General features: G+C 36.4%; 4 protein-coding genes across 8 annotated transcripts in view; all 4 read left to right on the forward strand.

The window, feature by feature from the left end:
* Positions 1–191: 191 nt before the first annotated feature.
* Positions 192–3,290, forward strand: LOC136805012 (zinc finger protein 862-like). Its single transcript, XM_067061541.1, has 2 exons — positions 192–1,015; positions 1,248–3,290. The coding sequence occupies exons 1-2, from the start codon at positions 671–673 to the stop codon at positions 3,288–3,290; spliced, it is 2,388 nt and encodes a 795-aa protein (XP_066917642.1). The 5' UTR covers positions 192–670.
* A 3,227-nt stretch (positions 3,291–6,517) lies between these two features.
* LOC136805056 (calcium-responsive transcription factor-like) lies at positions 6,518–16,268 on the forward strand. The gene is made up of 6 exons (XM_067061595.1): positions 6,518–6,754; positions 11,737–12,138; positions 12,678–12,803; positions 13,637–13,871; positions 14,205–14,310; positions 14,566–16,268. Exons 2-6 carry the CDS (start codon positions 11,754–11,756, stop codon positions 15,835–15,837), a joined length of 2,124 nt encoding a protein of 707 aa, XP_066917696.1. The 5' UTR covers positions 6,518–6,754; positions 11,737–11,753; the 3' UTR covers positions 15,838–16,268.
* Positions 16,269–17,355: 1,087 nt separating this feature from the next.
* Positions 17,356–18,494, forward strand: LOC136805013 (uncharacterized). The gene is made up of 2 exons (XM_067061542.1): positions 17,356–17,827; positions 18,224–18,494. Exons 1-2 carry the CDS (start codon positions 17,640–17,642, stop codon positions 18,492–18,494), a joined length of 459 nt encoding a protein of 152 aa, XP_066917643.1. The 5' UTR covers positions 17,356–17,639.
* Positions 18,495–19,967: 1,473 nt separating this feature from the next.
* The window catches only part of LOC136805057 (kalirin-like), an 88,041-nt gene continuing 83,438 nt past the window's right edge, over positions 19,968–24,570 (forward strand). For 3 of the 5 annotated variants that reach the window (XM_067061596.1, XM_067061599.1, XM_067061597.1), the window contains exon 1: positions 21,239–21,550. In XM_067061596.1, coding sequence (XP_066917697.1) covers positions 21,457–21,550 — 94 coding nt within the window. In that variant the 5' untranslated portion in view covers positions 21,239–21,456. Of the gene's footprint in view, positions 19,987–21,230; positions 21,551–24,570 lie in introns of those variants that run through there. The other 2 variants (XM_067061602.1, XM_067061600.1) reach the window with 2 other exon arrangements.

Below are 24,570 nucleotides of genomic sequence, written 5' to 3' on the forward strand. Positions count from 1 at the left end.
CACTTTTATCCAATCGCTTTTTTCAAAACTTTTAAGAGTGTTTCTATGTAAGATCACTTTTATCAAAGCGCTTATTTCAAAACTTTTAAGATTGTTTCTAAGATCACTTTTATCAAATCGCTTTCTTTGCTTCTTCGCTTTCATTTTTCGCTTTTTTCGAAACTTTTAAGAGTGTTTCTAAAATCGATTTCAGTGCTGCAAATAACGGCCGGTGACCGGTAATTACCGGTCATTTCGTAGTTTCTACCGGTCATTCTGAAGCCTACTTTTTCACTTTGTCCGGTTAAAATTTATAGGCTTCTTTCGTAATTTTTAATCATTTTAATTACATTTCTTTAGTTCCTCATACTTACCAAACTATAATTATAAGAACTGCTCTAAAAAGTTGGTTCCTTCGTATTTACAACCTTGGCTATTTTCATAACAAAAAAGTTCTTTCTTATAAAAAGTTCTTAATACTTGATTGCGTCTGATATTTATGACGTCAATAAACACACTTTTTTGCACATCACTTTTGTATGAATCTGTTGTTAGTCTTTGACGCCTCTCGAAGAGATTTTCTTTTTATTTGTTTTCCCTCTCTTTCTCCCTCCTACATGCTGTTTAAATTCTTTTATATATATTTTTTTATATACGGTGGAGCGTTGTTAATGAGAATTTTTTTACTCCTATGAACTCAAACAAACCTCTTGCGAAAGAAAGAGCCAAAATAGAAAGGAACATGGCATCTCAAAATTTTCCAAAAATAAAAACTCTTCAAAAATGGAAAAACGATTTTTCATGGTTAAATGTAAACCATTCTCAGGGAATGACATGTAAACTCTGTGTCAAATGGGAAAAGACAATAGAATCGAGCAAAAATTATTCGGAAGCATTTGTGAAAGGATCTAAGAATTACAGAAAATCTGCTGTAGCTGAACATGAAAAGACAACACAGCATGACAAGAGTAAAGAACTTGAAGAAGAGGAAAGATGCAAAGCATCAGGAGCAGTTTACAGAAAAACTGTAACTCAGGTAAAAATAGTTTTGTATCAATTACATATTAGAGTTACCGTAAAGTTCTACTATACTGAAATTCGACCTATCATTATTTTGGATTTTAACAGCCATTATAGCCCTGGTAAGAAATCAACCATTACCCCCAGTATCCAGTTAAGTGAGTTTTAAGATTTGCCCTGGTGAACTTGTCACCAACTAAGTGTTTCTTTTTCACGAGGTAGTCATGAATGGCCTTTTTTCTTTTTAGAACACTCCAGTGGGTGCACCAATTGTCAAAGGGTTAAAAAAGATGTCCAACACTGAAAAAGAAGGACTTTTAAAACTATTCCAAATCGCATATTTGAATGCATACAAAGGCAGACCTTACGTTGATTTTACAGATTGGGTAGAATGGGCTGAGTTAAATGGTATTAAATTCAACGTTACTGCCTATAAAAACCGTACACAATGCACAGAATTCGTAAATGTCATTAGTGAGACAATATTCGAGGAAGATGTCAAGAAAAAACTGAAAAATTCAAACTTCATTTCTGTATTTTGCGATGGAAGTACTGATTCTGCTGTCATTGAAAAGGAATGTGTGTACCTGATGTTTGTTGACCTCACTGAATTTGAGCCTACTCTTTCATTCATTGCTTTGAAAGATGTTCCCAGTCAGGACGCAGCAGGAATCAAAAGTGCTCTCACAAAGGCTTTTGATGACGTGGGAATGCCAGAACTAAAGGATAAAATCGTTTTTTTAGCCAGCGATGGTGCCAGTGTAAATAGTGGTATTAAAACAGGACTTGCAGCTAAATTTCGAGAGGATGGTCTTGAGTGGCTTGTTTTTGTATGGTGTCTGTCACATAGACTTGAATTAGCATTAAAGGATAGTCTTGATGATGTTCTAGCTCCTGTTAAAAAAAGCTTGACAAATCTTTTCTACCTTTATCAGAAATCATCGAAAAAGTTAAGAGAATTACGTAAGCTACATAAAGTATTGAAAGAAATGTACGAGTTTGCTGATAATTGTGTCAAGCCAGCAAAGGCAACTGGAACACGTTGGATTGCCCATGTACTACGCAGCATGTCTGGATTGGTTGACAAATTCGGACTTTATTTGCAGCACTTTGAAAATGTAATTGCTGACACCTCAAAACAGACGGATAAAGCAACTTTAGAAGGAAAGAGGAGACTGTTAACTGAGGCAAATGTTTTACTCCGATGTGGTCTATTTATTGATCTGTTAAATCCAGCATTGAAATTTAGTCTTCAATCTCAAAAGGAAAATTTTGGAATCATTGAATTAGTTGATGAGTTAGATGACATGTTCCTGGCGTATTTCCTTATGAAAAGGCGATTCGAGAAAAATCCTGAAACTATTTTCAATCTACCAAACCTACAAAAAGTTTTTGCCAACATAAAGGAAGACCAAGATGAAAAAGGAAAAACAGTTTATAAATATCAAGACATCACTATTCAGTATTACAAAAGAGAGATCGACAGTATCAAACATAATACAACAAAGTATATCGACCTAATACTCGAAGCATTGAAAGAAAGGTTTGCAGCTTTATCTGACGAAAATGATGGTGACGATGTAACTGGTACTTCCATTGCTGGCGATGCTATTTTGTACGATGTTTGTCGCGTTGTAGATTCTCGCAAATGGATTTTGCCTGAAAAAATGACTATTACGATCGAATCAGTCGACTTCATGCTTAAGAACAATATCGAGAGCTTATCGAATATCTTTGGTCACTTCGAAAAGATACTTAAAAAGACATCACCCAACATCTCACTCGAAAAAGTTACTGACGAGTACATCAGCTTAGTCATGTACACAATGAAACATTTCAATCACCAAATACACACTCCCATCAAGGTATGGCAGTTCCTCAATCCTTACAAAGACGACCGTGGATGGAGCAATATTTTTTTGATTGCAGAGCTGTGTTTTTGCGCGCCATCTTCAAATGCCTCACTTGAAAGATTTTTTAGTCAAATGAGAATTGTTAAAACTGATTGGCGAAATTCTTTGACAGAAAGTAATTTAACATCCCTGCTTCGGATTAAAGTGTCTGGGCCAACACTAAAAGTCTTTATTGATCGGTATTGTGAAAAAGCAGTGAGTAAATGGTACAATGACAAAGATCGTCGATTGAATCAAAAGCCTCGAAAAAAATACCGAAAACGTAAGTCCAATAAACCACCAAGGAAGGAGTTCCAGTTGCCATCCTTATTCGAAACAAGTAGTGAAAGCGAGGGAGAACAGGAAGTAGAAAATGACGAGGAAGTAACAATCTTGTAATTTATGAAATTAATTTTTTTTTAAAGAAAATTATCAGGTGAAAATAGAATATTAACGAGTGCATCATTCATTTTATCTTTCCATATCTTCCTCTCTTCAAACTGAACATTTTTATTATACTATAGTATATGTATACTATATGATACTATAGCTGACCTATCTAAATTTCTTCGTTACAAACACTACCCTACTTGTGTGCAGTAGCAGCATAAAAAAGTGCTTTACAACCCAACTAGATGCTTTAATACCGCTATAAAAGAGGAACAGATTTTAAATTAAAATAGGTGTTTAGCCAATGTAAGGGTCATTTCGGACTCCAAAATTTTCTAAGGGGGCTCCGCCCCCTAGAACCCCCGCTGGGGGGCTTAGAGCGCCCCCAGACCCCCTGCTCAAAATTTACTCGCTACGCTCGTAAAAATTACCGGCCAACTTATATTTCCTTATTTGCAGCACTGGATTTTATCAAATCGCCTTTTTCGAAACTTTTAAAGAGTGTTTTGACGAATGAATGACCGAGAGGATTTTAAGTTTTATCGACTGGATTTGATTTCAGTCGGCTATAATGTCCGATTGCAGTCCTGCATTGTCGAAAATAATAATAATAAAGAATTTCAATGAGTGGGACAGGGGCCAAACTTCATTTTTTGTTAGGTTATTCTAATACAGGTTTTCTCTAAAAGATTATTCTTGATAGGACAGGGGTATCTTCAAAGTTTTTCTTTTAACTTTAAATAGTCGGATTTTTTTTTCAAATGTTTTGACTTTCTAGACAGAATGAAGATTTGATTTGAAAAGAAAAGTTCCTAAAGTTTCCTTATACCTCATCGACCCCGAATGGTTTTTTAAAGCAATTTTGCTGTAAATATGTAATGACTTTTATTTCAATTTTGACCCCTTCTATAAAGTTATCCTTTCGAAAAAAACTTTAAAATAATGAAAGAAGTAACTCAATAAGTGAATTCATTCCTTGCTCCAAAAATCCAAGTAAATGCGAAATAAATTTTCTTAGAAATCTTTTCCCATTAAAATCCATTTGTTGCGTATGTTAAACCGTTTGTGACGAACAGTTTTTTGAATGATTCTTTAAAAGCATTCGCGGCAAACGGAAAAGCATTCTTCGCGTACGGTTTCATATCTCAAGTTTTCGTAAGCGTTCTTCACGAACGGTTTTCTTTTTAAGCTGTTCGTCACAAACGGGTTAAAAAGCATAAGCGTTCGTTGCGAACGGTTTCAATAAAACTTTTTTGTAGGGCGTTCGCGAAGGATGCAAAAGCATTCCATTCGTTGCGAACGGTTAACCCCTTTGTCACGAATGGAAAAGCGTTTGTGTGTCCAAATCGAACAGTTTCTGACCCAGTTGTGTTGTCTTTACATTATACTGATTAAAAACAAACAATTGGCGTTTCTGAAAAAACTGCTTTGAAACTTTTTTCTTGTAAAATTTTTTTTATATTTCGGATTGAGTTTCATAACTCAATCTTGGATTGAGTATTTTTGCCGGTATACGGTAGTAAAAAAGTGCTTAGAAAAATCCCTGACCACCAACCAAGAAACAAAAAAATAAAAAGCGGAACCCAGAACTAGGGTTTTCCCCGCAATGTGTTTAAGGACTAATTTCTCGCTTGTCTCTACACCCCAAAAATTAAGGGCATGTATACATATAAGAGTCTTGCAAATTTAAGGGGCACCTCAAAACCATCTTTAAAGCTTTAAGGGGGGATAAATTGATAAGGGGTGATTTGTGTTTTAAGGGGGGACTCAAAATCATGGATGAAACCATCATATGGCAAGGCTGCACTCAACGATAAATTTGGAAATACCAAGCTCCGCACTAGAAGAGTCGCGAGTGCACCTGAAAACTTGCTGAAATTAGCTGCACTTGAGGAGAAAATGGCAGAACTCTACACTTGGGGTTAAAAAACTGTCTGCACCTGCACCTGAAAACCTCAAATTTTGCACCTGCACCTGAAAACCTCGAATTTTGCACCTGCACTTGACTTTTTCTGAGTAGTGCATTCAAGATCTCTAGCAAACCTCCCACACTCTGCTGCCAAACTGGGGTCGACATTAGACCAAGATACGGTACTCGAAACAACACATGGCATGGACCAGGGGTTTAGTTACCCCCTAAGAAAATAGGTACCCCCTGAATTTTAGGTACCCCCAAACAACAGACGTTAGTAGGTACCCCCTGTGATTGGTACCCCCTGTGACTTGAGTATATGTCAAGAAATGAAGAAAATGTATATTTTTACAATTACAAAGAAAAATGATAGTTAGATAAAAGCAAGATAGAATATAGTTCCCAAGCCCCCAGACCTTTTTGCATAAAAGTTAGATACCCCCAGAGATCATAGGTACCCCCTGAAATTGAAAAAAAATCCAGCCCCCACAGGCCCCCAGCCTTTTTCAGGAAGATTTTGGTTGTAGCCCCCCCCCTGCGGGCTGGGGGGGGGGTTCATGCCATGCAACAAAGATGAGAGTTAGCTGAATCAAGCTCAATACAAAGACCTTGAAACCTGGAAACAAAAATAAAATGATTGATTTGATCGACACGAACACCGCTGAAACACCAAACATTTTATTTAAACCACCAACAGACAGACAGACCAACAATAAAGTCAGTTTTATCTTCTTGTGTGTGGTTGTTCGAGCATCCTGCTTCAGGTAAGGTTCTTGGTGAACCACGCCTCTGTGTGATCAATCTGTCGAGAGAAAAAGAATCTCAGCAGATATTTTTCATGTCAATTATTGAATTGGAATTAGCTCTCCTGCACCCAGTATATCCATGGATCTGGGGTTCATCTGGGATAGACTTAAGGTGTGTGTCCAGGGCTCTTTTGAATTTTATCCCTGAGACCACAAATCATTCACAAAGGGCAAAGTTTTTTGCTATGAAGGGAGATGCAAATAATCTTATACCTGATCCTAGAAATGTTAATTGTTATGCTAATCCAAAGCAAATGCAAATGGGAAATCATAAAAGCCAGACGAAAACATATTTTATGAATGTACTCACAGTCAGCTTTAGCGCCACTACCACTATGACTCTCCTCCCCATCTAATTTTCCAGTGTACGTCCATTCGCATATCTATAAAAAGGTAAATTTTCGAGGGTGGTGGAGTTTTTGTTATCGTGTAGAGCTTTATAGCACTAAGTTACAGACCGTCAAAAAGTCTAAACTGGTCTATGGTGGCTGAACATTGATTTTATCTCTTCTTCTTCTACTATTTGGCATTTTACTATCAAAATGCTCGGCCACCATACTATTTCATAGTCAGTAAATTCGTTTTTCCTTTATGAAATTAAATAAAATAGCCGGAGAGGCAGAATCGAAAGCTTGCAATTTTTTTTGTAGATTTCCATGAGCCACAACATAGCAGCACCACGCAGACTACATTTTTTGGTACTTTTGGGAATTTGTCTGTTTTATCTCAAAGGAGAATACTGTCAGGCTTTACAGGTATTAGCTTTTTCTTTCCTTTATTAATGCTATTCATAGGGTCCAAATTTTCCCAAATTTCAATATGTTTTTCCTCGATTCTAGACCTAAAATTTTCCAATTTTCAAAACATCGGGCAAGAGCAGCCACCGGCTAGAAATTATGAAATATCTGTTCTTGAGGTCCCTTTCTCCTGAAAAAAACTGTCTGTTCTGTATCCTGTCCTGGGCTCTCCTGGATTATATCATCTATTCTGGGAAAAAATGGGACTCCTGGAAAATGTATATCTGTTCTCTAGCAATATTATGCTCCTGGAAAATGAGACCTTTTAAGAAAATTAGGAAGCTCCCTGGAAAAAAAATGTGGCATTTGGTTGTGTTTTTCACAATTTAGCTCCTGGATTCTTTGAACAGATTGCCCTCTGGAAAATTGTATGTGTTTTTTCTTAAAATGTGCTCCTGGATTTTAAGAACAGATGTTTTAAAGGCGACCCCTGGATTTTACAGATTTTACCTAGGTGTTTTGAAGAAAGTTTTATCCATTAAATTTACTCTCCTGGTAGGGTGGACAGGCCAAAATTTTCCCCTCAATTTTCAGAAATCAAACTAATTTTATTTGAAAGTCCTTACCTTTGTGAGAAAAATGAGGGGTCATTTATTAGAATTGGTTAAGTATTCCCAAAGTTATTCCATTTTCAAAACACAAAAAAATCACCTTTTCAAAGAATCGCCTCCTTACACCACGCCAGCAAGAAATAATTTTCGGAAGCACAAAAATCACGCCAAAAATGGCGGATGAAATCTAGGCTTCCATGTGGCGGGGTGTGGGAAGTACTAATGCATTGAAGTTCATTTTTGTAAATTCTTCCTCGTTCCGCGCAAAAAATCCCGACGAGTGCGCACCCTACTCCTGGAAAAAAAGAACAGATATTTCAAAAAAATCTGCCGGCGGCGTTCTTGATCGGGTGGCATATCCCACATTCCATCTGCCATTGCATTATGGCTAGCTATAATCATGCTGAGTCAATAAGCAGAATTTTTGCAGGGTAGTTTAATAGCCTACAAAGGCATATAACGGGTACATATATTGCTGGTCGACAAAGATAAACTAACATCAATTAACATTGTAAAAAATTGAAAAATTGAAAGCTTTCATCCTTTATTAAAAGAATCTGATCTACCGATAGTTAGTCACACTAGCATCCCTCTGAAATGTGTATCAAAGATAAACAGGGCTGCAAATAAATATTTTTAGTCAATCGGACATCATGTTCGACTGAAATGAAATCCTGTCGGTCAAACTCAAAATCCTGACGGTCATTCAGTCTATATTTTACAAAGTTACGAAGAAAGCTAGTATATAAAAGTGACCCTTGGAACAACTCGTTGCTGTCACATATAATTGATTTGATAAAAGTGATCTTAGAAATACCCTTGAAAATTACGAAGTAAGCAAGTCAATAAAGTGATTAGAAACACACTTGAAAGTTACAAAAATTACTAATTTCAACATCCTTCTTTATAGATAGGAATAATAAGAAGGTCAAAATCACTGATAGACTAAAGATTTTTCCTCTCATCGCGCTAATCAAAGTCAATCAGCGATTCCGACCTTCCTCAGTTTTTATTGTTCCTATCTCTAAAGAAGGGTGTCGAAATTAGAAGACGGATGTTGACATTAGACCAACTTACGGTACATTTGATACTATTTTTAGCATAAAGTCATTTTAAAACCTTTCCTGATCACAACTACTGTCAACTGCTCTAACTTGGGACGATTGGTCGAAACATGGGACTGGTTGATATCTGTTCTGTATTTTCACTAACAGTACTGTTAAATCTCTTTGACAGCAATTTTGTTTTGATAACTCCACCAAGTTTATCAATCATACTTCTTCTTTCCTCTTCGACACTTGCGTGTGTTCCACTACGGATTTTTTTCATATTTTTATTTAAAAGCCTACTCGGTGCGAAAGAGAAATCATGTATTTTTTAATACGCCGTTCATTAACTCAAATCAAATGACTTTGGAGGTTCGGTGAAATGGTTTTTCTATTTATAAAAAGTAGATTGCTGACGTGTGGAAAGGAATTTCGGCATGACTGATCCTTTTGTTTCGATAATAACATCAAAGCGGGAATTAATTTTCTTCTCGTTTCTTTCTTTCCTTTTTCTTTCTTATAAGTTCACGCTTTCCCTCGCCACTCTCAAAGCGTGGTCCAGCTGGAGCGTGGTTAGCTCAAGCGGTTAGATCGTCTGTCTCATAAGCATGGGGCTCCGAGCTCGATTCCGGAGGGTGTCCAATTTATAATTATAATGAAGGTCAATCAAACAAGTAACTAGCATATATTACCTCCGCTCTCTGTCTAAGGTTTAGATAAGCTATGATAGCATCACTTAATAAGAACTTTTTTAAGTTTTTTTTTCTTCAATCTTTTTTTTGCCACAAGCGATTATTCGAGGCTGAGATATAGAAGAACGGGTATAGGTGTTTGTGCCTGCGTTTGCTGACTGACAGTTTCACTTTCACTTTCACTTTCAGCCAGCGAGTGAGCGAGCGATTCTTTGTATAAGAGAATCGTCAAATAACTTCTTTCAGAATCATTGAACTTCTCGTTTTATACTTTAAAGGCAGAATAATAATTGATTTCCGGGTCAAAATGTTTGGCACTTGATCCAATCGTTTGCTTATCTTTCTTGCGTCATTATTTGAATTTCAGTATTCAATGCTTATAAAATACGGTTGTTATAAGAGTATTAAACTCCTCACTAGGAGGGAACAGATCATTGATTCGAATTGAACACGTAATTACTAATAGCAATTAACATTACATACTGCATCGATATCTCTTCACTCTAATGAAAATGTGATAAATTAAAGTGATGAGAGAATCACAAAAAAAATCACGAATTGAAAAAATTGGACATCCATTGGAATCGAACTCGGAGCCCCATGCATATGAGACAGACGATTTAACCGCTTGAGCTAACCACGCTTGATTCCCGCTTTGATGTTATTATCGAAACAAAAAGATCAGTCATGCCGAAATTCCTTTCCACACGTCAGCAATCTACTTTTTATAAATAGAAAAACTAGATTGTAAGGAAGATTCTAAAAAAAATAGCTGTTTCTTAGACGACTGCGTTATATAGAAATAGAAATAGAAAGAAAGCAAGCTGATAAAAGTTAGAAACACTCTTGAAAGTTTATGAAGAAAGCTATCGATAACGGTGATCTTTTAGAAACACTACGGAGAAAACCAGTCAATAAAACAGTTGTCTTAGAACATTCGTTAATTAAAATTACAAAGAACGCACTCAATTAAAAAGTAAACTTTAGAAACACTCTTCGAATCTGCAATAAAGGGAGTGAGTATGAAAAGAATAGGTTAAGTAAGAGACAGGGGTTTGAGATTTATTTTCAACTTAAGTTTATGGTTTATTTCTCATTCAGACATCATGACTGATACAAATGGTTTTCAGTCGGTCAAAAGGCTTTTTCATTGGGACATTGACCAATGACTGACGCTTATTTGCAGCCCTGGATTAAATTGTACAGACGTCGAAAAAATAAAATTGAAAATTGCGGCCGAGGGAACACTGGGGAAAATTAAAAATCTGGAGTTTTCAATCGCTTATTACAGCGCAGAATAAGACAGTGAGCTGCAGTGAAATCCGGGGGGACTTAGGCAGAATTTGTGCCGGGTATGTGCAAGTCATAAGGGTCCCTTTTCACACCCTTGAAAGTTTCTCGAAGGGGTACATAAACCATTAAAAAGGAAATTGAGTCTCTGTAAGGGTCCAAAAATCAAGAAATTCAAAAGATTGGACTTGGGTCAGTAACAAGTCATCAAGCCTCTTCAAATGAGTGTGACCACCTTCTTTCAGTGAAAACTAAAGGAAGGGTAAATTGTGGACCAAAAACTAATTTGAATTCTATTGGACACACACCAGATCGGCAAAATCGAATTTAACAAAAAATTAAATTGGGTGTGGTGTCATCATTTTCGTGCTATCAATTTGTGGAATTTTGGAATTTCAGTCCCATTCAGGGTCCCTTTTTTCACAAATTTCAGCAAAATTTTTGAAAAGACGAGTCGCACGTAGGGTCCATTTTTTGGACCCCAGCGGAGCACCCCCGTCAGTCGGGAAGGGTAGTGGGGGTTTGGACATTTAGAGTGCAAAAACATTTTCTTCATTGCCAAACCATTGTTGTGACATTCTATACCACTGCATTGAAACTCACTTTTTCTGAAAGAAACGATGGTAAGGAAAAGTGCTAGGAAAATACCCTGAGAGTGGAATATTATCAAAAAGAAAATTTTAAAGAAATGGAAAAATGAAGATGAAAAGTGAAGAAGAATCTTAGAACAACATAAATGCAAAACCAAATCTAAAACTGTCTAAAAATATTTAATCAGTCAAAAATACAGCTTAAAACTTTCCCTGGTTCACTTGAAAAGGGCTCTATTTTGTTGTCTTTTAAAATGGTTTTCATAGTCAATAGTTATAACCTTTAGACTATATCTTATTTAGATGTTTTACATTGATGATTATAACATCAAAGAATCACTTGTGTGAAAATGATAATTATAGCACAGTTTACTTTAGGCGTACAAACTTTCGCGAGCAGAAACTTTCGTGAGGGCGAAAAACTTACAACATTTACTTTCCCAAATTTGAGGAAAAAATGTTTTTCACGAGCGGAAACTTTCGCGAATTGTTGGAAAAAAATGACAACTTTCGAATGAAAATTGCCTTAAAAGTGAATGCTCTTCGACTTTAAAAAGGGATAAAAGATAAGAAAATGTCGAAAATTTGATATTTATTGTAGGATTTCGAGTTTTTTTGGATTTCCAATTTTTTTGAGAAATTTTTGCGAGCATAAACTTACTTGAAGAATTTTCGAAAACAAAGTTTTGAAGTAGTTGATTTTTATTCTTTCATTTCTGTTTTGATAAATTTATGTATATACCTTGCAAACCAATTTTTGTCTTTTTTTAGGCTTAGTTTTCATCATAATGGATGTGATTATGGAAGGAGAGGGTATGGAGACTGGTGATCCAGGTAACCAGCAAGGTGGGACCATCCAAATCCATGCTCAAGCTTATGTCAACATTGGTATCCCTGATGACCACAAATCAATAGCTGAAAAAGAATCTGAAGTTTTATCTCTCATCATTTTAAACAACCAAGGTGATAATGGTTTACCTAATGTTCAAATTACTGAAAATGTGGACCATTTGGAACATCACAATGTCCAAGGTGTGGTTGCTGGTGGTAATATGATGGTAGGAGAGGAACAATCTAACGAGAACAATGAAGCAGCAGAAGCTATTGAACGGAACGAGGATCTGGTGGTTGATAATGATGAAGTAGCTTTTGAAGAACAGGAACAATTAGCAGGTTAATCTTTAAAAAAATAAACTAAAAAATTTCTTAACTTTTAGTCTGGATATACTTTTTGGTATTTTAGTATCCAGTGGTACTAAAAGGATTTTTAAGTTTTTTGGGTATACCACCACGTCACTAAACATCATGATGTCCAAGATTTAGTACCAACCCCCCTGAATCTCTATAGTACTCATATCCACATGTCAAATTTTTCACCACTAATCACCCTTTAAGATATACCGTCCATTAAATTAGATTGAATCTCCCTCAATAGCTCTAAGCACTTCAGAACTTTGTAGCATTGGTCATTTTGTCATATTGGTCACGTGGTTTTGTACCACCATTCCAAAAGGACAGGAAACGTTTAATGACTTCTTTTATTGATTCCTCCCTTGGAACAATACTTACAGCAATGCAAAGAAGCAAATTAGAGTCGGAGTAGTTAATGTTTAACCATTATTGTTTCACAGACCAAACGCTAAAGATTGAAAAGAAAAACATTTGAAATAAAGATAATCATTTGTCATCAAATTTATTTTTATCACTTTCAGGTACTGGTGATTTTGCTGTCACTGGTGATTCCACCATGATCACGATGGAATTCCATGCTGCAGATGCGGCTTGGATCACTCTTTTAGATCGATTTGAATTGCTTATGAATGATAATCGTATAAGAGGTATTTTTGTGGTTTTCTTGTTGTGTTCTGTTGGCCCTCTTCATCATACATACACACATTAGCGTGTTTTTTTTGGGAACGAAGTGAATTTATTTTGGCTCTAAAAAGATCAGTAACTATTTTGTAAATAATAATTAATTAGTAATTGGTTGGGTCCTCTATGTTTGAAAAAGTACGGGCTGTCTTTTTTTTGGAACTGGCTTCAATTCTAAATTTATTCAGCATTTATAAAATTTTCCTGTGTAGCATTCTAAAGTATTCTTAACCTTGCAAGATTTTAATTCAATCAAACGGAATAGAAAGACTCATTCAATTGCCCGTTATGTTTCCGAAGGGCTGTTTAGTTTTCATCATTGATAGTGCCTATCGATTTAGGGGTTTCGACTGATATAAGACCTTTGACAGTACATCTCGACACAATAGACCTTTTCATAAATTACGTCACGAATATCACTTGCCTCGTATTCAAACAATTACCATGATGATAATGTCTCTTGAGACATTAGATGAATTTTTTATGAATAGGAAGTAGTTTTAATAAAATCCGCTGGGAGTTAATCACCATGGCAATAATTTCGAAACGAGGCAAGTGATGTTCGTAACGTAATTTATGAAAAGATCTATTTCTGTAATATTGAACTGGGTGGCGTAAATCACAGCTTTTGCATGCATTTAGATGTAGTGGAAGGCAAAACATATAAACACATTAAATCAAAAAAATGATCGGGTAGGGCTAGCATAGACTTCTTTGTACGTTACTGCTCCGATCATTCATTCAACTGATAATCTCAAAAGAGTGTACATTATAAAATTTATTCACTACATTTGTTTAGGTTACGTGGAAGGCGAGAAACAATTTCTCTGTTTATGGGAGAGTTTCCAATCGTCCACAATGTCAACATTCGTCGTCCGTAGCAGTGATAAATTTTACAAGATGGCCGATGAAAGGGACGAGAATGCAATCCAAGGAAGGATACTGAGAGGAAAAGCAAAATGGAGTCGAACACCTTTAGTTCAGTATGATGGTGTACCGTTCGTTAGTATTGAACGAAAATATTTCGGCTGCAGGTTTGAAACATCTTTTTGTTTTCTGTCATATCGACTTAACAACACTTTCATTGGTTCATTTGTTGATAAATTTCCAGTTAAATAGTTTCAGTGTGGATGCATTTAGCCTTTATTTCCAATTTCTCAGAAGGTTTTTTCTTTCATAATAACGTATTTTTATTCTTCAAGATCGCAGCAACTTTATGCTAAAATTCTGCCAGACATTTTAAAATTATATATACTCTTTTCGAGTTTGAAATTTGAAGTGTGTCCTTAAAAATGCTGTCAAGACGCCAGTTTCGATTAGTTCACATCCAAAAAGTCCAAACTCCTTTTTTAAATTCAATTTTGTAGATTGGGAGGTACAGAACGGCAGAACGCAAAGAAAGGTCAATTCAAAACAAAGCGTAATGGGCATAGTGTGAAAGTTGGATGTCCTGCAGATGCTGATGTCTTGGAGGTGAGAAAGTCATTTTGTCCGTGAAAACTCTTACTTTGGAAATAAGACATGTGCAATGATTCTATTCTATGCATATCGATCAATTCATCTCATGCAGTACTTTTAAGGAATATTTTTGTTATTTCCCAGAGTAGCTGTTCCATTGTAAACTAAACGATAAAGCCCGAATGTGAATATCAAGAAGATATTATAAAGAGGAATTTTTTATTGGGCAGCCTGATTTGATCCAAGAATTGTTACTCAATTTCTTCTTAGGTTTGGCGTGTACCAAGTCTCACTGTCCCAGATAACATCAAAGTCAATAGAGAACGGCGCCGCGTCAAAACACAACTCTTATCTCATGTCTTCCAGCATATTCGTTCTGGAGATTATGTCAAACGTTTTTACGTCACCCTACCGTTAATCACTAAACATCAAAATCACCCAGTACTGGACACTAATGCTGGTAGACTGAAAATTGTACACCCTCGTATTATTGAGAAAATTCACGAAATAGTACAACAAGGGATAAGCGAAAAACGTGTAGTGAAATATATGTTAGAGGAATTTGTTCAAGATATTCAAACAGAGCTCGGAATAGAAATCCAAGAATCAGACCGGTCATATTACCCCACGGACAGAGATATTAATAATCATATACGGAACGCATTAACTCTAGTCAAAAAGGAAGAAAGTCAGGCTTTAGAGAATTCGGAACTACCTGATTTGACCAGTGAACCTTTATCGTATAGCACTGAAGTAGTAGGACCACCGAGTTTTGTGAGTATTCCTACTGCTTGTGAAATGAACCTTGACATGAACGATGGCTCAACGTCGGCTATTTATCAGACTTCATCGGTAGACCAATCAGAGAACACTACCACCGCAACTTTCGTCGAAACCACCATGGTTGATCCTAACAATTCGAGTTATTCAGAAACCAAGAACTTTTTATCTTCACACGAGGTTACAACGCTTGAAGATATTGTACAGAATGGCGTGTTACAATATTATACGCAAAATTCGGCAGGTAATATCGAGGTTGCGGAGACAACGGTAACCGAAACGCCTGAAGACTCAGTAACGGTTGAAAACACTGACCCGCAAAATGACTCTATAGAAAACACACTCGAAACAGATGCGACAGTCATAAAAGGGGAAACCAGTACCGAAGAAGTTGTCGAAATTCCTAAAGACTCTGAAGTGTCGTCTGACGTCGACGTAAACATTTTAATCGAACATTGTAAACGAAACCCGAACCCACCACCCATCGCCCATAAGAAAAAACGGAAATGGGCGCAGCGGAACGCCCGTTCAATGCGTAAGCATTTAGACATGAAAACCTTACTAAAATCAGAAATCGGAAATAGTTTCGCTATCATTAATCAAGCACTTGCGAATGAGAACGACGAAGCAAAATTGAAACTTGTTTTAAAGAAAGTGAAATTGTTACAGCGGATTATACAAGGAAAGGATTTGATAAAACGTAGAGGTCGTAAAGTTGGTATTCATTCAATGATAAGTGTTAGTATGGATAATGAATACTAGGGCTGGACTTTTTTTTAAATGTTGATTTGCCGTCATCTGACCGACCCTACCTCGAAACCTGGTGACCCAAAGAACCTTTTCCTTTAAATAAGAACTTATATTGTGTCTGTCTGGATCTATTTTAAGCTTAAAAATCTTGGATTCCCGTCTAGCTCGTCCGTGGTCATTTCAAAATTACCCAAATGTTTCATAAATCGTTAAAATCAAAAAGAGTTCCGACTAGCCGACCCACCTCCAAAATCTTGGATCGGGTAACGGCAAACCAATATTCTTTTAAGTTTAGCCTAAGTATTTGGCATAGATTTAAATCCTGTTAAATCAACAATATTTATTATGTAAAGATAGTTTTATTTATGAGTTGCCCTTGCACGCTCTACTGTAGAAAATTCTTATAATTACAGTAATTCAAAGATTTCACGATCCAAACGCTATATTACGGTTATTTGTTCAGAAAAACTTGTTTTTCAATAGCCTATTTCTCTTTCCTAAAAGTGACTATTCCAGTATATCTAGGAATGATCAAAAATACAAAATTTACGTTTACTCGCTACCTTAAATATGTCAGTCAGTCAGAATGGTTTTCGGGATAGACTTAAAAACGCATCAATTTTTTGGGCAGGATTATATCTCGCCAACAGCTTTCCCTCATTTGGACTATCCTTTTTTCGACCACTCTTTGATAAAAACACAAGTCACTAGTCTTTAAAAGGACATTTTTTCACAAGATTTAAAGTTCGATATGAAGTGGACAGAGTGCGCTCAAATCCGTTAACTTTCATCTGAAAACATTGTTGAGTGTTTATGTTATAAAACACGTCTCGCTTATAATGAGAAATGTGTTTTTGTGTCGAACAAATCTACTGTTAAAACAAACAGACCTTAATGTTCAAAGTTTCTTATAAAAGTAAATCACAATTGTAAGACCAAACCATAATAACCTTATCATTACCTTATTTTTGGCTACTTACAAAAATCTTAATTGGCTTAATGCCTATTGAGGCATATGCCATAGATATTTGACTAATTTGGAAAGTGGAAATAGTGGTTTAGTCAGGTAAATCTAAGTCATCTATAAGAAAACTTTACCCAAAAGGCCACCTTTCAGGACTCCATTAAACTTTTTAAGGTGATGTTTTCATAGAATTTCATGTCCTTTTCATTTCTCCATAGGGGTCTGTTTATGCTCGTTGTTCATTAATTTCTTAAGAAAACATTTTCGAGTGATCATCAGCCGAACTTTATTAACTTTCTGAACTTTATGGGACCGCTAGTTTACTAAAGTCTATCTATTTACAAATTTCTTTTAGCCGAAATTTTGAAAATTTGTTCATTCATTATTATTCCTTTTTACCGTTTTTACTTTTTCCGTTTTGGCAGATTACGTTGTATGGTATTCTTTTGAAGTTACATTTTATTTCAATTCGATATTGCTTTAGCTTTCTGGCCACATGGTATAACAATTAGCGTCGATATTTCGATGATTTTCGTCTAAATTTTTTTGATTTTTATCTCAAGTGTAGAAGTAGACTGTCAATCTCTTATGGAAAAAGTAGAGATTTGAATTATTGAAAACTCTTTGAGTGGGTTTACATAAAATGTTAAAGTTGCTGGAATTTCGTTTTCATTTCGAAAATCGTCGAGTGTTACTATTAAACCAAAGCAGATGAATATTATGTACAATTTGAAAATCTGTGGAACTATATAGCTCAAAATTTTTGGACTTTGTAACGTAAAAAAGTATTTTCCGATAAAAGGCTACTTGAACTCAAGAAGTATAATTCACCAGACCAGATTAAATCAAAATGCCAGCACGTCGTAGTATCAGCTTTCGTAAATTAATGCACCGCCTTTCGAGGAGCACCGAAGACTTAACGGGCGTAGGGCGTTACAGAAGTACAGAGAATTTGTATGAATTTCGTGAGGAAGACGAACAGGGCGTTCATCAACAATCAAACGATAATGATGTTTTTGAGAAAAACCCCGAAATTAGGTCAGTATTCGTTTCCTTTCGGTCATGAAATTCTTATTATCGTCTCTGCCCTTTTTGTTTAGTAATCCTATTATACTGACAATAAAGTGTCTCGACAACTCAAAGGTAGTCAAAATCCGTTTTCTGGTTTTCCTGCGTAAACGTACTCTAACAAAAAGTCTCCACTATCGCAGGATGGCTAAACTAACTCATTCCCGGGAAACATTATTGACGCATTACTGAGATTTTTCCGCTGTCTTTTTCGGGCATACTGGCGTTTTCGCAATTTTTGCAATGATTTTGAGTCAATGTATAAAAAGGTTTGAAAGATCACATTACCGAATCTTCCAGAAGATTCTCACCGAAACCGAAAAGCGGATCTTTTTTTGATAAATTCATCTCTTTCTATTGATACAGGTGGCCAACAGTGGATGAACTCTTTGAAGCTTACCAAACATACTTGGATAATGGTCGTAAATATCGATTACGTTCGATTGAAGGATGGGAAGGGAAAACGAAGGATGGTGAAGAAGTAGATAAAGAAGAGAAGCAAATTGTTTTGGATGAGGAGCAGTTATTGGAACAGTATCATCACATGGGTGACATTTTAAAGGAACAAGGTATTATTGATGTTTGTTTTTTGATTAGCGGGGACTCGACGCCGTGTTTCAACATTTATTCAACGTAATTTGGACGTTAGATATCGGTGTATGCCGAATGGGACTAATACACCTCTGTTTCACTGACCCTGTAAGAATTCTTTGAGGAGAAGGAGTGAATTTTGCTGAATTATTTGTTTGTAGTTATAGGGTGATAGAGGGTCCATTTAGAGCTATAGTATGGGCTCTAAACTACAATAATTTGCCTATTAGGAGCCTCCGAACAGATGTTGATTACTACGCGCATGCTCCATAAATGGTCTCACATGCTTATTGCATAAAAATTGTTATATATGCCAGGGCTTTTTTGAAAGGTCTTTATCTGAAAAAGCTAATTAAAGGCAGCTAATTAAAGGCAGCATTAATTAGGCAGCCTGCTTAGATTTTTATTCAAATTTTTCCTTAGTACCCTTCCCCTTAGGATGGGATACTTGCTTGAAAATTATTCAAAGTAAAACGCAGTCCGGCAATGAATACCCAGGCCCGATGGAACAACCGTTAAAGTGGAGGGGGACTGGAGGCTCAAAACGAGAAAGAAATCTCATTTGCTCGAAAGTGGGGAGGCTGAGATATTGCCAGTCTCCCCGCTTCGGGCCTGATAGCTCAATTGAAGCCTTTTACAACTTGATCTTTAGTGAAACTATTGTTTTGCCATACTCATTAAGATTATTGGCTTTTCTTTTTATCGAGGGCTTATAATTGGATAATGAGCAAAAAAGAATACCACAAAGTCCATTCATTGATACGATTTAAAGATATTATCATTGTACAAACGAAATATGGTAGTACTATGCGAGATTTCTCTCCACATGTATTATCGAATCTGAAGTATGTGTGTTTGCAACTAGGCGAATATAGTATATTGAAACGGGATGTTGACAAAGCTTTTCTTAAGTCCAAACCCGCGAGCCCAGTCCTTTTTTAAAAATTCTGATAGCACTCTGATAGTATCACGTCCATCAGTAAAATCAAAACGCGGTGTAAGGCTCTGGTACGAGATTAGTCCCTAGTCTAAATCTTAACAGTGCCTATTGTTTTACCAAGGATTCTACTTTCCAAGATTCTGCATGGACTTTCGAATTTTTTGAGCGCTGATTGCAGTTAATTTTGCCAGATCTACCCAATCAGTGCTCAGAAAATCAATAGAAAGTATAGACAAAATTCTAGAATATTTCTACACAATATTTGAATCTCGAATTCTGGTTGGCTATCGTTTTCTCGTATTAACTTTGTTTCATTTCGTCATTTTTTATGTAACTTTACCCAAATAATAGGTATCACTATCTATCATCACTGAGTTATTATAAATACTTCAAAAACCAAATAAAAAATAGAGCTATATCAGTTTTTGGGTTTTAAAAGAAAGCCACAGTCAACAATATTGAAATAAAAGGAGATAGCATATATCTTTTTATCTTGATATTATCATTGAATCCGTATACACTCATCAAAAACATGCTAAGAGAAACAGTATGAACTTGCTAGCATGAATAACAGCAAGCATATCAACACTGTCATGAAGTAAGTAAAACTTCAATCTAACTCGAAGCAAGCATAACGAGTCAACTCAAAGAGTACGGCATTTATGGTTCATTGATGGTACATAATGAATAACAAGCAGCATAACTGTGATATGATTTCTCATTCCATGATGATGTTTTCTTTATTTTGACATATTATGAGGTATCAATGTCAAAGAAAGGTATAATTGAAAATAGATACATTATCAAAACTTCATCCACACGTCATGTAGTCGTAATATAAGTACAATTTGAATTTTGATATTTTGTCAAGTGCCATTTTAAGCGCGCCTCGTATGTCCTAGCCGGTTGTCAGGCGTCGCGCAATAACCGATGTCATAGAATCATTTTACAGCCAACTTAATATGCTATAATATACTTGATATAAGCTATAATTCGATATTCTCCACGATTTGTAATATTCTATCTGAGCTGGTCGTCACGACTCTCCGTAATTCAAATCTTTCTCTACTAATTTCAATAAAGATATTTGACCTTGCTTGAAGATCGAATCAAAGAGTGCCAAATGTATATGGAGCAAGGAGCAAAAGTATCTGTACAACACGGCGTTTTGCGGCGTTTTGCGAAAAGGCGGTGACAAACGGCCGAGGAGGTGGAACCAAATTTGTACCCAATGTCGTACCCAATCTCTTAGCCTACTGAATTTAAGTCACAAATAAAACGTCTGTGCAAGATGCGATAAATTTCATCGTAATCTACAAAGTGTGAATGTGCGTGGGAACGCGCGCACGGAATATTTGCAAATGAAAGCGTTTTGCGAGGTTAGGTCAAATAAACATGCTGTTTTCATTTCTGTTACCGTTTTAGCTGTAAAACCTCACAAATTTCTAAAAACATGCCATATTCAAAGAGAATTTATCGATAACCTGATTAATTTGATAAAAACTATGCGCAAAAAAACGGAAAGTTAAAAAAAATGATTTTCGGAATTTTTTCGATATTTTTATTACATTTTTTTCGCGCGCCGTTTCTTGCGTTTTCAGATATCTTTATTTAACAAGAGATACTGTATAAAATGGATATATTGTAATTGATATAAAAGTCTCATCCTTTTAGGAGTATGTTTTGTTAGAGCCAAGCTAGGACACAGCAGACACAGTAGGTCAGGTACTTTATACAATGCAAAAAATAGGACAACAAAAAAGAGAGCCGAGCGAAAAACTTCAATTATATTCACATGCTTCTGAATTGAATTCGGAAAAGCCGCCTAGCCTGAATGATGCCATTGAAGCGATATTTTCTAGTGACAGAAAAAACAAGATGGCATCTATAAAAAACATGGCGTATCAAAAACTTTGAAATCTACAAACTTGTATAAACTTTTACTTATTTGACATGATGTTATTGGAGAAAGCTGATTGTGAAATTTTTGAAATTAAGGATATTTAGAAATGGCTAGAAGTTGTTTCTGTAAACTTATTGCTTGTTTCTTTTGCTGATAAAATCAGAGATGAGTTTAAAGTCTCCCAGCCGACAGTCATCAACATCAGATCGCTGGTCCAAAACTTCCAGTGACAGTGAAGCATCACTGTTTTTATCATCTGGTATGTATCGTGTACTAGATACTCTTTGGCTATTTTGTTCTCAGTCAGATGGCATACTCAGGCCGTTTTTTTTGTGCTACAGATGACAGAGAGAGGACAGTCAGGAACAGTCGCCTTATTAGGAGACGCCTCCTGATTAGGAGACCCGTCTCCTAATCAGGAGGTTCACGTCTCCTTATCAGGAGACGGGTGTAATTATCTCGTGAACGAGCAAACTGCGCATGATTTGATTGCTCCCAATGGAAAGAGGACAAAAAATTGATTCCATATGGTGATTTTCAGAAAAATCCACCGGTGGAATCAATCACATCTAATAATCCATAAGAACCAATCAGAAGTAAGAATCTGTCTTCTGAACAAAAGCGTCTCAAAAAGAAAAATGGCGGACATGAAAAAAATCAAGAGGGGCTTCCTTGTAGTGCTTTATATTAGGATTGTGATCGATTGCACCGAGAAATTTTGATAATTTTTTTTAAACTTTACCAATTCGAGGCTGCTCTTTCCATTAAAACTAGTTTCAAAATGCGCGGAAAAGCCTAAAGCCCTTAAAATTGAGATAAAAGTTTTATGTCTCCTAATTAGGAGACGGGTCTCCTAATCAAGCGACCCCAAGCGACCTACATGTCTCCTAATCAGGAGACGTCTCCTAATCAGGAGGCGTCTCCTAATAAGGCGACTGTTCCTGACTGGAGGAGGCCAAACACCAGCTAGCAAGTGGTGTAAACTGGTAAAGTGTGTAGTCATGCGGGGTATTAGGCTGTGTTTGCCTGCAACAGTCAAAAATCAATCTGAAAATTAAGGCAATTAGAGGTTATTCTCATCTGTCATCCATCAGTTAGAAACACTATAGGAAATCCAGGCTAGTTGAAAGACTACGGATGGAACACAGAATTTCAGTCCTTTGTTTTGATTGCATTCAACAAACACAGCAAGACAAAATCTCAATCGTACAGAATCAACAATGGAACTCGTCAAACAGTTAGTCACAACACTAGCAGTCTAAACTTAAACTCCTATACTGATTGCTTCCCAGCGCTCCTTCGCAGATGTTCATCAAATTTCCACCAATGGGGTTGTCGCATTTCAAACGGCCCTTCTTTTTGGCACCCGTGGCCTTTCAGTGCCTTGCACAACGGGCAGTCGTGGCTTCTTCATAAAGACGAAAGACAGATCTGGACTTATTTCGTACTTTCCAGTCTCTTGTTTGTAGTTTTTCTGACTTTCTGGTTCTTTGTGAGTTATTTTCTATGTTTTTTAACTTTCTGAATGACTTACCGACAGATCGCCACCGGTGGGATTCGAACCCACTAAATGTAAAGTTCCGATGTTTTGAAATCTAATGCCTTATCCACTGCGCCACAGATTCATGGCAGGAAAGTGTTTCTGACGGCTATTTATATTGTACAAACTGCAGACCAAACTGTATTAAGAGAAAATCACAAAAGAGTGCTTGTTTCGAGCTCCAACACTAACCCTAACTGATAATAACCCAATTCCTAGCCCATCTGATACGTAACCACACCCAAACTACACCCATACCCAACCCTACCAGATCGCCTGCAGGTCCTGACACTATTCCCGCATGCCGGATCCGAAAAATACATGTCTTTCGTCTTTATGAAGAAGCCTTCACCACGACAGGCGGCTGTAAAATCCCACCCTTCATATATTTGTTTCAATCCGTGCTCCGTGGCTTAGGTTTTTTCTTATTTTCAATTTACTGAAGAAAGCAGGAATTTGATGCTAGAGTAGTTACCGTCAACTGCTCCAAAGTCATTTGATTTGAGTTTAATGAACCGCGTATTAAAAAATACACGATTTCTCTTTCGCATCAAGTAGGCTTTTAAATCGAAATATGAAAAAAATCCGTAGTGGAACACGCGCGAGTGTCCGGAACGAAGAAGACCAAATTAGTGGCAAAACGATGGAGCGTTTGACGTCGCGCGGCCAGTTACACACTCGCTATTTGTTAATCCCATTGGGCGGTAGGCGGTTAGGCGATAGGCGGTTAGGCGGCAGGCGTTCTCTAATTCTCCATTCGGCATCCGGTCATTTTGAATGAAAACAAAAGTTAAAAAGGGCGCGCTATCAGTGAAAGTTATCGTGACATGTTATGACAGAAAGTATGATTGATAAACTTGGTGGAGTTATCAAAACAAATTTGTTGTCAAAGAGATTTAACAGTAAGTGAAAATACAGGCCAGATATCAATAAGTCCCATGTTGCGTACACTCGTCCCAAGTTGGAGCAGTTGACGGTAGATTGTCAACAAAGTGCTGTAAAAAATCATTGAATAAAAGAAGAACTTAAAATCTTAAATATTTTTTCATTTTGAAGAATAGGTGCAAAAAAGTGAAACATAGAAAAGTTTCATTTTTCATTGCATTAATCGAAATGGGGGATTTGGAAAATTGTTTAGTTTTTTGCACAAACCCCTGTAACTATGGGCAAGCACCCCGTTGCTAAGATGTTGGCTTGAAATCGAAAATGAAACCACTTAAAACGTAAGTAAAATCGGCCTGTACTCGAAATCCCGTAATCTTGATATAATGTAATATCGAGTTTACGTCTCTACTGACTAGCGTCCCACCGAAATGTGCATCAAAGATTAATGCTGCGAAAGCGCTATCTATATCGTTTAATTTACTTGCGAGCAAAAAAATGGGCTACAAAACTTCTAATAAGATTCATGAAAAATTAAACCAGCGCTTTTTAATGAAATTACCGTCAACTACTCTAACTTGGGACGATTGGTCGAAACATGAGGCTGTTGATATCTGGCCTGTAATTTCACTTACTGTTAAATCTCTTTGACAACAAATTTGTTTTGATAACTCCACCAAGTTTATCAATCATACTTTCTGTCAGGCTAGCTCTAAAGCTCTAAACAGCATCTGATAACATGAAAACCAGACTATAATTCTTCAATGGGAATCAAAACTATAAAGTGCACTTACAAACATCAATAATTTAAGATTTAACAAAATTAATAACGGCACTGTCATCATTGACAATGAAAC

This window comes from Clytia hemisphaerica, unplaced genomic scaffold (assembly GCF_902728285.1).
Source record: "Clytia hemisphaerica strain Z4C2 unplaced genomic scaffold, Clytia hemisphaerica genome assembly, whole genome shotgun sequence".
Classification (NCBI taxonomy): domain Eukaryota; kingdom Metazoa; phylum Cnidaria; class Hydrozoa; order Leptothecata; family Clytiidae; genus Clytia; species Clytia hemisphaerica.